This window comes from Lepidochelys kempii, chromosome 7 (assembly GCF_965140285.1).
Source record: "Lepidochelys kempii isolate rLepKem1 chromosome 7, rLepKem1.hap1, whole genome shotgun sequence".
Lineage (NCBI taxonomy): Eukaryota > Metazoa > Chordata > Testudines > Cheloniidae > Lepidochelys > Lepidochelys kempii.
The window spans coordinates 20,597,206-20,610,059 of record NC_136386.1 but is presented as its reverse complement, the minus strand read 5'-3'; the positions used below and the strand labels follow the sequence as shown (position 1 = coordinate 20,610,059).

At 41.1% G+C, this 12,854-nt stretch overlaps 1 protein-coding gene across 3 annotated transcripts in view; it reads left to right on the top strand.

Moving 5' to 3' along the window:
- Positions 1 to 12,854, top strand: part of SLC6A6 (solute carrier family 6 member 6) — a 73,581-nt gene that overhangs the window by 47,098 nt on the left and 13,629 nt on the right. For all 3 annotated transcript variants that reach the window (XM_073351301.2, XM_073351299.2, XM_073351300.2), the window contains 5 exons: positions 38 to 172; positions 2,175 to 2,278; positions 2,394 to 2,518; positions 7,601 to 7,713; positions 10,795 to 10,932. In XM_073351301.2, the coding sequence (XP_073207402.1) occupies positions 38 to 172; positions 2,175 to 2,278; positions 2,394 to 2,518; positions 7,601 to 7,713; positions 10,795 to 10,932 (615 nt within the window). The remainder of the gene's footprint in view (positions 1 to 37; positions 173 to 2,174; positions 2,279 to 2,393; positions 2,519 to 7,600; positions 7,714 to 10,794; positions 10,933 to 12,854) is intronic.

The following is a 12,854-nucleotide window of genomic DNA, read 5'->3' as shown; positions in this document are numbered from 1 at the left end:
GTCAAGGACTCTACATATTGTCACTTTGTTTTGGCAGGTTGTGTACATCACCGCTACATTCCCGTTCATCATGCTTATTGTGCTGTTAATCCGTGGTGTCACCCTGCCTGGAGCTGCAGAGGGCATCAAATTTTACCTTTACCCTGATGTATCACGGTTAGCAGATCCACAGGTATGGGGCCAGTAAGTAGGAGCAGGGAGACTTCCCATGCTCTGAAACAAGAGGGACATTTAGAGGTGGGTGGTGGTGCAACAGTAGATTTTTTCCCGTGATCTTTATCAATCCAAACATAGCGTGGACATTAAAACTTGGTTGTATTTTTCCATTGTATCTGGTTGAAAAGGTCATTGTTAAATGTGTTAATGCATCTTTCCGTGTGTGTATTTTTGTGCCAAAGGACTCTGAGGCTGTAGACTCTGTCCAGTTATAGAATCTCAGCTTTCTTGTTGGTATTAGGCTCTGGACAAGGTAAGGGAGATACGTTTTTTTTAGGAGGATAGTCTTTAGTTTCGGAGGGAATCGAAAGAAAGGAGAGAAATATGAGCATGGCAGATGGCACACCAAGGAGCAATTGTGAGTATCTGTTTCACTCTGCCACCACCTCTCAGGAGCAGGACATTGGGGAAAGAAGTGAACAGAGTAGTAGAAAAATGAAAACCATTGCAAACATGCAAGAAATCTGTTTTCTCATGTAAACTCATGGGAAAATGCCTGGGAGATGGCGACTTAGCACTGGGTAGGAGGAGTTGCATCTTTTTTTCCTCCACAAGCTACAGCTAGAAAAGAAAAAGACTATTCATTTCCATGGTACTGGTGTAGCAATGAGTGAAAGTTTGACCACTAGCTTTTTGCCCAGTGGTGATCACATGGGAAACGCAAAACTGTCTAACCAATAGCAAAAAAACAAATGCAAATGATAACCGTGATTTTTTTAAAAAGTGATGGCCATAGGCATGATAGGGTGAAAATCCCTTTCTTTGTTGTTTCTTGTCTAATGATTATCTGGTAAAATATCAAAAGCCCAAGGGGATTTGGGCCCTGTAAGGAAGCAGGTAAGGTATCCTTGAAAGAAACTTTTGTGACAGTCTCTGTGATTTTGCCTTCATTACACCAGCCATTCAGACATGCATTTACCTCCGTCCCTGGTAGCATGTAATTGTTATGAGTTATTAGCCGCAAGCTTCATGCCCTAAGATGTGATGATGGATAACACAGGAAGGATTTAGATTCTGTTTAACTCCCAGGCCCCTCTTCCAGGATAGCATAGCTCCCTCCAGGGTTAAGTTATCATGGACTCCCCATTGAAAAGGCTCGTCTTTCACCAGGAGATCCCTGTGTTTCAGGTGGATGATGCTGACAATGGTAGGAGAGTTGTGCTGCAAAGCTGCTGCTTTCCCCCCTTTCAGACCCCCTGGATGGTCCCCATTACCTTTGTCAGGTGTTAGTAGAGAGAAGTACATGGCTGTGAATGGTCAGGCATAGATGGAGGAGTTACCACAAATGTATTAAGCTGGAATTTCTCACTGTAATGATACTGTATGTTGTATGTTATTGTACTAATACCATCAGGATGATGAGCCATGAACTGAGGTTAGTAACGGTGTTATTTATGTTAAAGAAATGCATTGTGTTATGCTTGTGTCCCCTCCGCACCGGCAGTGTTTGGCCTTGTGCCACCTATGGTTGAAAGGTATGGTTGGGGCAGCAGCATGGAGCCATTTGGAAAAGTGGCAGTCATGGTGTTCGTGTCTGCAGTCCAGTGACTCTGTGGGCTGGTTTTCACTGAACTGCAGCAGATACAAGTGTATACGGGACTTTACAGGGGCCTCTGTGTTGTCCCTTCTCTTGGGAGAGTGTTGATTGTTCTGCAGTAAGGAAAGGATCGGTTGAATGACAAACTAGAATTATAGACCACCTTTCAGGCAGGGATTTTTGAACTGTTGACAGAGCTGTGAAGTTTTCGAGTGGACTCTGTTGCTAATGATTTATTTTTCCCTACAACGTCGTCATTTTAAAATGAGATGCTCTCTTTTTTTCTCCTGCTTTGCCCCAGTACGTGTCTCCGGGGGAGCAATTTTTGTTGTTGCGTAGCCTGAATGACAGACTGATTGTGATGCACGTTGCTATAGGGATTGCCTACATTAATGATGCTTTCTTCCATCTTTTCTCTTAGGTCTGGATAGATGCTGGGACACAAATCTTCTTCTCGTATGCAATCTGTTTAGGAGCAATGACATCCCTGGGAAGCTACAACAAGTATAAATACAACTGCTACAGGCAAGTCTCTAACCAAGGGGGTTTAGTGTCTTAGCTAAATGATGTAAATAAGTAGGGACAATGGGTTCAATTTTTTTTTTGAATTAACTTGCTCCATGACATATGTGTGACTTAGGGACTGTTTGCTGCTGGGATGCCTGAACAGTGGTACCAGTTTTGTGTCTGGCTTCGCAATTTTTTCCGTCCTGGGCTTCATGGCACAAGAGCAAGGGGTGAACATTGCTGATGTGGCAGAGTCAGGTACGATGGTATCGGTGGCAGTGGTGGTGGGCACTGCCACCTAGTGTGTGAGCAAAGTACTGCGGACTAAATCAGCCAAACAAAATAAAATAAAATAAAATAAAAAGAAAGAAAAAAAGAATTCCCACAAGCATCAGAAAAATAATTAAATGCGCACATGTTAGTCTGGTTCTCTTTTAGAACGGTAGTGGGTAGCTGATTAACATAGGACTTACTTTACCTTAATTAGTGTGGCAGATTGAACACATTTTTCCAAAGTGCGTTAATAAAGTTTAGCTCAGATTAGTTAAAAGGACCACACACACTTTGTTGTCTCGAGTCCAGACATGTCAATCTGTTTTGGAAATCTACACCAACCCTCTTGTTACTATAGCTATGATTGCCCACCGGTGAGAGATGCCGTAGGAATAAAGTCTGGCACTTTCAATGGGACATAAGGGAACTGGATGCCCAAATCCCATTGAAAGGCAAAGGAAGTTGGACACCTAAACCCCATAGGCTTCTTTGGAAAATCCCTTCCACCATGACACCAACTCTTGCAATTCTACATTTTAATCTAGCTCCAAGGTGAAGCTGATACTCTTTGTGCCATGTCCATTTTGAAACTGTTTACAGAGACATATTTTCCCCTTGATTTGCATGTAATTATTCCCATTGCCATTCAGCTATACACATGTATCAGAGAGAGGGTACATCCAGCTTGTGAATATACAATGAACAAGGTAGACTACATCTTTCCCCTGGACAGACTTTATAGGACTTGCGGGCATGAGTGGTACTTTTAGGCTGTCACAATGATGGTGAACAATTATACCAAGCTAGATCAGTATTGCCAACCTCAGGTGTTCAAAAATCATAGTCAGGCCCCCAAAATCATGAGATTGGCTTAAAAATCAGGAGATTTAAAAGACTAATAATACATTTTGGGTGCTTTTTCTTTTCCGTCTGATTTTTTGAGCCTTTAGGGTTCAATTTTTCACTGTAGAGTCATGTTTTTCAGCTGTTTTTTGTAACCAGGAAGACTAGAAACTTACTTCCTTTTTTTTTTTTTTTTTAAATAAAAGATGAGATTCTCTTATAATTACATTAACTCCTGGAGCTGGATCTTTAAGAATCACAAAGACTCATTACAGATTACAGGAAATTACAAATGTTGGGAACACTACTAGATTCTCAGCTGGTGTAAATCAGCCTAGCTCTATTGAAATCAATAGAGCAAATGCCATTTTACAGCAGCTGAGGATCTGGCCCATAAAGGTAATTTTGATCAGACACTGATTGCTTTACTTGCATACAGGAACAAACTAAGGGAATAATCCTGGTGAATGCACCCTAACCAGCTAAGCACTTATTTCAGATGCAATCTAAGACATTTTGCATATTTGGCATTTTTTTCTATTCAGATTTAAAAAAAAAATCTTATTCAAAATTTACTGTAATTGACCTAAAATAAAAGACATAATCCATTGCTAAGTGGGCACCTTTGTCCCTGATATTTGATATTTTTAAAGTGGCACCACTGATCAGTTTTAGACACTGGACTTTAATCCTTTATTTTGGTGCGTATTTTAGTTTGTTTGAGTTCAACCCAGGTTGGCGGTGGCCACAAGTTGTAGCCATCTGATGGCTATTCAGTGGATTACACAGTATATACATGTGGTGGTTTTAGGCTCATGTCTAATGGACAGGTATCCAAATCACAACAAACCGCCGTCGAAAGTGGTACCAGTTGGTATACTCGTTGCCATTCTAAGCCGAGAGGCCAAGAATTGAATAAACCTGGGAGCGTGGTTTACCCCTCTCAGTCCGAAGAGATGGTTCCTTCAGTCCGTGATATTGGCAGGAGTTGTGGGCCCTGTTCCCTTGAAGCTGGGCACATGCTTCGGCGGCAGGACGCTGGCTTTTTCTTTTTCTTTTTTTTTTTTTTTTTGTTGCTTCGGCAGTGTCACAAAAGAAATTTTTTGCACGCACGGCCTGTTAAAAATTAGAGGGAACATTGGCTGTGGGGGGAAACTTGTACTACTGCTGCCTGCGCTCTACCTGGTCTCTGTCAAAGAGGCGACTTGACTTTCTAGGGAGGGCATCCTGAAACCATTCACCAGCAAAGAGAAATTTAAATAGAGTTGGTTTTCCCCCACATATATCCCCCTCCCGCCCCCTTCCCAATTTTTTTTTTAACCCTTATTTTGCCAGTATGCAAATCCAGGACTATCCTTCCAGGTAGGAAAAGGAGAGAGAGAGCCATGAGCGTCTGCAACTTGATTTTGCGGCTTGGCATAGGAAGTTGTGTATTGGGCAACCAGATGATTCCGCCATTCTGTATCCTCCCACTTGCCTTACTCACACCTGTAGTTCCATTGACTTCAGTGGATTATTCTTGTGATTTAGGCACAATCTAGTTCACTGACAGCAGAACCCTAGCATCACACTGTTGCTTAGTTACTCCCCCCACCCCCCGCCGCCAAATTCACCCTTTCTGTAATGGTCTTGAGCTGAATTCTCCTTTGGTAGGATATGAGTAGTGAAGATCAAAAGGCAGTGGGAGCTACTCCTATCTTTCATTGGGCAAAGTGGACTCCTCGATTTCAGTGGAGTTACACAAGGGTTGAATTTGGTCTGTCTCCCCCGCCATCTCTCACCCCAGATTGGCAAACTGCCTGATTTTTTTAAGTTCATTTTTCTCCTTTATTTTTCCAATTACATTACATAAAAAAAAAAAGCGAAAAGCATTGTTGCATTTATTTTTTTTTAACCTAAGAAACGCAATGTGGGAACAAAGGAAGCACAGTGAGGCCTGGCTAATCTGTGCTGGATTTGTCTGTGTGCCTGGCTGGATGAAAGATATATTGCATGTACAGTATGTACCAGTGATAAAGCCATCGCAAGACTTCCTTTGTTTTAACGCCGTTTGCAAACTGATTCAGATTAATTGGTCTGACTATTGTGTCTGTCAGCTGATGGAGAAGGTTTGGCCTCCATATTTTGTATTGTTTCAATCTGTCTACCATCCATGGTTCCTTCTGCCAACTGGGTACAATTCCAGCCATAATATTTCATTTAATCAGCAAGTGGCCAACAACTAGACTATGGTTATTACTGTTCTAATAAGCTTTTAACAACTACCACAAGCAAAGTGCGTTTTAACAAGATAATTATTCAGTGGAACGGCGCTCCATATTAAATGCAGTTTTCAATGATTTACAGTAAACTGAAAGGATGCCAGAAATGTTATGTTATTTTACATGGACTTTTCTCTTTATAGTTCAACATTTGCTTTCACAGAAAAATACACACAGAGCATAGAGCACTTGTCATCAGAAATTAACATACACACACATTTTAAGTGAGTTTTAGAGAGCAATAGCAGTTTTACATCTGTCTCATCATTTGCGCAGACTGGCTACAAATGCAATCTAATAGCAGTTCTAGCTGGGAATTCAGTTTTTACTGAGAGAAGACATGATGTCCAGAGATTGAGGGAAACGCAGAACCCCAGAAATTTTAGCTACTCAGCCAATTTTGTGTGTGCGCGCTTTCTGTCACATAAAACCACAGACATGTTTCTTTTTAAAAATTAATGAAATAAAATTAATCAATCAATTGCTGGCTAATTTGTATTTATTTCTATTTAAATTACTTAAATTTTTCTTTTAATTTAAAAATGTCTCCTCCTGCTCTCATATTTTCTTTCCCTTGCTCCTTTCTCCATCTTTCTTGTTGGAAAGGAAAAGTGGGAGTTAGGAAGAGCGTCAGTAGCGATTCTCCATGCAGATTAAACAAGAGAATTCTGCTCCTGTGATTTACCGGACTTTAATGTTCCCTACTGAAAAACAAGTTTAATTTGAATCTTCTCACCAAACCTGGAAGATGTCAACACTCCAATCCACCTTCTTTTGAAACAAAAAAAAAACCCCTCCAGATTTTAATGTGCATGTAAATCTGTCCTTGCAAGATTTCCCCACTCTGTAAAAATTACAAGATCACTTTTAAACCAGTAGCAAATTTCAGATTCTTTCTGCCCCTGTCGCCCAATCAGAGATGGCATACTCACTTTACAAAAGTTCTCATGATGTGTAACTAAGTGTTACTTGAAACTTGTGTGACACCAGATGAGAACTTCTGTGAAAAACAACATAGAAGTGCAGTGCGCCGGTGCTCTGTGTGAGAGTGAGCCCTTTAGCTGAGCCACAGAGAAGATAAGGCACATTCTGTTACTGCTAGCTATGGGGGAAGCTCCTTTAGCTTAAGTTTTAGAAGCCTGTGATTTTGGAGCAGAAGGACCAAGGTTTTAGTCCCTGGTCTGTGGGTGTGTACAGCATGTGTAGTTGGTCTAGTGGTTGTGCATGATTGTTGGCAGTACCCAGATTTGTTATGGCACGACTTAGGAAGCCTAGTGGTATAGGAGAATCTGACTAAGGCGGCGTGTTAGTAGTATCATTGTTATTAGTATAATTTCCAAACAGCAGGGAACACATTTGAGAACTCATAGGCCCAGATCCACAGCTGGTGTAAATAGGGGCAGCGCTATTGATTTCAGTGGTGGTTCATAGCAGCTAAGGAGCTTGGCTATTGGAGTGTAAACCAAAACCTGGAAGGAAGGTGCATGAGAGAGTTGTGTTTTCAGAAAGATAGGTTGAGTTGGCTGCAGCATTGAAGCTTCAGGAGAATATTTGGAGCAGATTCCCTCTTGTCCACCCCCTCCACTCAAATAGAGATCATGTGTGCTAGAAACAGGATTCCTTCATTCTACTGGGGCAGTTCCCTTCATTCCTGTTACACCTCCTGAATGGCTGGTGCAGGAAGTGATCCATTACTGGCATGTTTGAGACAGATGTTAAAACTGGTGGTCGGTTAGCGATGGCCTTTGGGTTTGCTTGGGGCTTCTGCTGTAGTCATGCGTGCTTCTTTGTCAGATGAAAGATCCAAACAATTTCACTTCTGGTATTTCCAGCTGGGTTTGGGTTTATCTGAAAGGAACCAGGCATCCCTGCATTGGTGTGTAGCTACCTCTAGGCACAAGCGGAGTACTTACTATCTCCATTCCCTTTCCCCCCTTCCTATTTTCTCTTTCTCTTCCTCTAGGTCCAGGTCTGGCCTTCATTGCCTACCCAAAAGCTGTGTCCATGATGCCGGTGCCTACCGTTTGGGCTATCCTTTTCTTTGTTATGCTTCTGTTGCTTGGACTGGATAGCCAGGTTAGTAATCATGGTAATGGACATATATGTCTTATTTGTCGCCATGATGCCAACAATGGCAACCCCATTATAAATGGGGCAATTAAAAATAATAATAAAATACCAATGAGGCTGCTTAAATGAAGTGCCTGTGCTGCGAACCCATGCGTCTGAATGGAGAAGCTGCTTTGGTCCTTACGTAGAGACAATGAATAAGTTAGTGGTGGCAGGATCAGCATGATCTTGTGCATTAAGGTTTTGTTGTCGGGACCCGGGGGAGTCCCAAGGGGTAGAGCAATGTACCCTGGCCCAAATGCTGCCCCACAACACACCACCATTTGTGGTTGGTGTGCAACATTATCTGAGTCTGGTGAAGGAGAGAGACTCATCACAAAGGTAAGGAAGAGCTAGGGCCTGTGCCTGCAAGGGGCGGGGTGCCATTGAAATCAATTGGCACGGAGGTTTCTGAGCCCGGTAGGGCTTGTGGACTATGCGGGAGTGAATTGCAGAGCGCACCAAAACGTTGTGGTGTAACTGCTCCTTGTGGACACTGCTGGTGTGAACTACAAGGTACCTAGTTTGTTGTAGTGTAGTGCTTTTCAAAGAGGAGTTTTTTTCACAGAAATAGCAGCATAAATACCACAAAGGAATCTGTTAATCATTTCTAGATAGTCACAAGTAAACAGAGGCAACCAAGGATTACGCAGTAACTATAAACTGAGCTTGCCCAAGGTTTCAGAGCAACAGGCAACTCTTTGTACTCCGCTAACGTTATAAAAATTCACTCAACAAAGGCAACATGTTTATTGAACTCAAATCCTTGCTTATATGAGGAGAGATTCATAAGTGGTTTTTTTCCCGGTTGTTACCAGCTTAATCGCTCCAATTTGTAAAGTGTGGCATGTGTTCTAAATTGCTCTTTACCGCTTAATCTTTGAACTCTACTAAGTGACTTTCAGTCCCTTCCAAACTGAATGTTACAATGTCCAGTGCTGTGGTTCTACAACTAAGTGCTTATACAAATTTTAAGCTGTCTAGTAATTTTAAATAGCTCCTCACTGTGTAGAATAATTGAAACTAATTGGAGCGCTTAATTTCCTCTTCCTCCACTCCCCCTTTTTGGAGTGCAGTCAAGCAGGGTTTTGGAATGCCAGAGCATCTTAAGATCAAATCCAACCAATGGGAAGGGTTACATGTAAAAAGAAAAACAGTTTTACATAAGACTTTCAAATAGGAGTTCAACCAAGCGTTCAGTATTAACCACTAGATGGCTAGATGGTCCAGTAATATAGCTGCTATCCCATATTAGTGAAGGGTACAGAGTACAATGTGTTTAAAGGAAGTTTCTGGACATAGTAAGTATATTAATGCAAAGGATAGGATGATTTATATACACCAGAATATTGCTACTTCATGAACTCTCTGCGAGATGTCACTGACTGTGGGATGAACCATTTACTTATTGACAACTCAGTGGGGCCAAACTGCTCTCAGTTACATCAATGCAGCTCAATGAAGTCACCGTTATAAGGGCCTGATCCAAAGCTCATGGAAGTCAATGCAAGGGCTCCTGCTGTCTTCAGTGGGCTTTGGATTGTGCCAGATATGAGAGCAGATTTTGGCTGTCTTGATTTCTTTCTTTCTATTAGATTTGTTTGTGCACCATTAAATGGTCCATTTTCCCATACATGAAGTATCAGGTGGGTAGCTGTGCTGTGTTAGTTTGGATCTGTAAAAGTGGCAAAGAGTCCTGTGGCACCTTATAGACTAACAGACATATTGGAGCATAAGCTTGCATGGGTGAATACCCACTTCATCAGATGCAGGTCATGAAGTTCTTCTGGCTGTCAATAAATTAGAGCCCTTTCCCCAAGTCTGGTTTTGTTTTATTTGGACAACTCTAGTTATATTTGTCTTACATTCATTTTTTCAGTTGCAAGGACATACAGATAATTTTTAAAAAATAAAAACTATTCTAAGATGCTGAATTAGACACAGTAAGATATTAGCTGATCTGCTCAGGACTTTGGTTTATGTTGCAAGTGAGAATATTTTACCTACCCTCGGTAAAGTGGCTGTATTGTTACAGCTATTAGAGAAGCACCTAAGGGTCTCAGTCACAAACCAGATGGCCCTATTATGCTAGGAGATGTAAAAACATATGTAAAGAATCAGAACTGTAGGACTGGAAGGAACTGCAAGAGGTCTTCGAGTCCAATCCCCTGCACTCAAGGAGGGCTAAGTATTATGTTTGTACAGCGGCCAAGGTCAGCCCTGGGGCTGTCGAACAGCTCACCAGCAGCCCACTGCCCGAGAGCAGTCCCCTGCCTGCCAGAGCAGCGCCCAGGATTGGGTCAGCCCCTGGGGCTGGTACAGCAGTGGTCAGCTCCTACCACAGGAGCAGTAGCAGGGCTGGAGCAGTTGCTCTGTTTGTCCACTCCTGCCTCAGGGTATTTTTAGTAAAAGTCATGTCGCAGGCTTCTGTGAATTTTTGTTTATTGACTGTGGCCTTTCCCTGACTTTTACTAAAAATACCAGTGACAGAATCTTAACCTTACCCTATACTGTTACTGAATAATTGGTCTATTTACAGTGTGTAAAGTATCTGCACAAATTTTTGCAGGAGTGGGGTCTAAGTTTATGACAAGATGTAATAGGTGGATGAAACAAACAAACAAACAAATTGGGGAAGTGGGGTTTTGTGGAGAGAAAAAAAATTTGAATGAATTTTCACCAGTATAACTGAAAACAGAATTTGTCCCTAATTATGTACTTTAACTATGCAGTGTATATAAATTTCACCAGCACATCAAATGAAGACAAAGATTGAGAGATGCTGCCTCAGTTCAGGTTTAGCTTTTCGAGTATTTTTCTCTACCTCTTTTCTCACATGCACTTTTTGTTCATCAGAAACATCTACAACATAAAAGCCACATGACCATTTTCCTCTCATCACATTCATTTCCTTTAGCCTTCTAGTTTATGTTTATAAGAAAACCAACTTAATGTGTAAATACAGAGCTCCTAGGGGGTGTTTAATTAAGACAAAAGAGAATGAAATGTATACTGTGTATATTTCAATTTGTTTTTTTCCCCCTTTAGTTTGTTGAAGTTGAAGGACAGATCACGTCACTAGTTGATCTGTACCCATCCTTCCTAAGGAAGGGTTACCGACGGGAAATCTTCATTGCTATAGTGTGTTTCCTTAGCTATCTTCTGGGACTAACTATGGTGACTGAAGTAAGTAATGCTGATGATGGCGTGCTTTATTTAATTTAATTTAATATATTTATTTATTTATTTTACTATCAGCATGTATCCTCATTGACATTGTGAATCAGATGGCATAAAGCAAACAGCTTAGAAGAACACCACCACTTAGCTCCTACATAGCCCTTTTGATCCCTAGATGTCAAAGTGCTTTGAAAGGGAGGTAGATATCTTTATGCCCATTCTACAGATGGGGAAACAGAGGCACAGGGAAGTGAAATAGAACCCAGGACTTCTGACACCCAATCCATTAGTTCTCAACTAGTGGAGAGGGGATGTCATGAACAGTTACATGGATATATGACTACCCTTCCTTTCTTTATGGCTACATAGGAAGAGGGTCCCAAACCTTTTTTCTGTTATAAAATGGGGTCACAGTATAGAACCACTGCACTAGCCAATGATGCCTCATTGCAAGCCAAAAAATAAAGCACTTGGAATTTCCAGAAGCATCTACTCAGCAATATGACATATCTAGTCTGAACGTAAAAAAAATAAAAAGATGGAAAATCTGACTGTCATTCCCGTATAACCTAGTTTACATCTGCTTCCTAATCAGATAGGTGCAGAAGAACAGCTAAAGACTTTGGGAATGAAAATCTTTTCAAAACAAAAGCTTGAAAATTAATCACCCCTTTCATAATGCAACAAGAATGACAGAAAGGGGCTTAAACCAAAGATTACTTTAAAGAGCTTTGCATCTCATTTCTGATTCTGAAACTTTTAAAACATATATATAATCCTAATAACTCCAGATAAATTCACTCATCTGCTCTAGCGAAATTTGTTTATTATGCTGTATATTTCTCTTTGATGAAGTAGCAATTTGGCTGGGTAACTACATTGTCCCTAGCCAAATTCCCTCTTGACCTAAACTGTTGACTAGTAGCTCCTGACTTTCACCACAGCTGCACTTCAGTTGTGGGATTTGTGTATCTAAATCAGATCTCTGCAAAGTACATGCACATTATTGTGTGTGCCCAAGTGAAAATTTGAGTCAAGTTTGTAGTACTTTAAGATCTTTTAAAATGAAGTATTTCTTATTAGTGTAAAATATTATTTTTACTGTGGGGCAGATTCCGATACCATTGCTCAACTTCCTCCACAAGGAAACTCAGTAATTTCAATCGTGGTGTCTAAGGTACTATACAACATGAGTAAAAATGCCAGAAATCTGGCCCCAAATTATCAAAAGGGTGGTAGGACTCTTCAATGCATATTGTAAAACAGGTTGAGATTGTTAAACTCAAATCTAGCATGATGTGTTGGGGTGTACAGCTTCCATCTAGTCCATTCAGTGAAGTAGGTTCTGATTTTGGTTACAGACATTTGAATCAGTGAAGTTACTCTGGATTTAATTTGGTATAAGCAAGCCTAGAATCTGTTCCAATGAGTGCACTATTGTGATATTTATCTTAGAAATAACACAAGCCTTCTTTTGAAGATCAGACTTAAAACAAAATCTGAGGGATCTCTGTAAGAATTAAAATAATGTCCATAACTGACATTTTGAATACACTGACAATTTGTCCAGAAATGTTAATGTGAAACTAACATAAGAAGTGAAGAAAATTACATCCATATAGAACTACAATTCAGCACATTTAGAGCAATATGTGGCAATGAAACTGGACAGATCTGTGTAATATTTAAAAGTAATAGAGAGAGAGAGGGAGGGGTCATGCTGAGAAATCTTTCCATTAGACTCATAAATGGAATATCTCCTAGTGCAGAGGTGGGCAAACTCGGCCCTCGGGCTGGATCCGGCCCCTCAGGGCTTTGGATCTGGCCCGCGGGATTGCTACCCCCGTGGCACCACACCTCTTCAGGAAGCGGCCACACCATGTCCCTGCAGCTCCTGGGGGTGGCGGGTGGGAGGGCAGAGAGCTCTG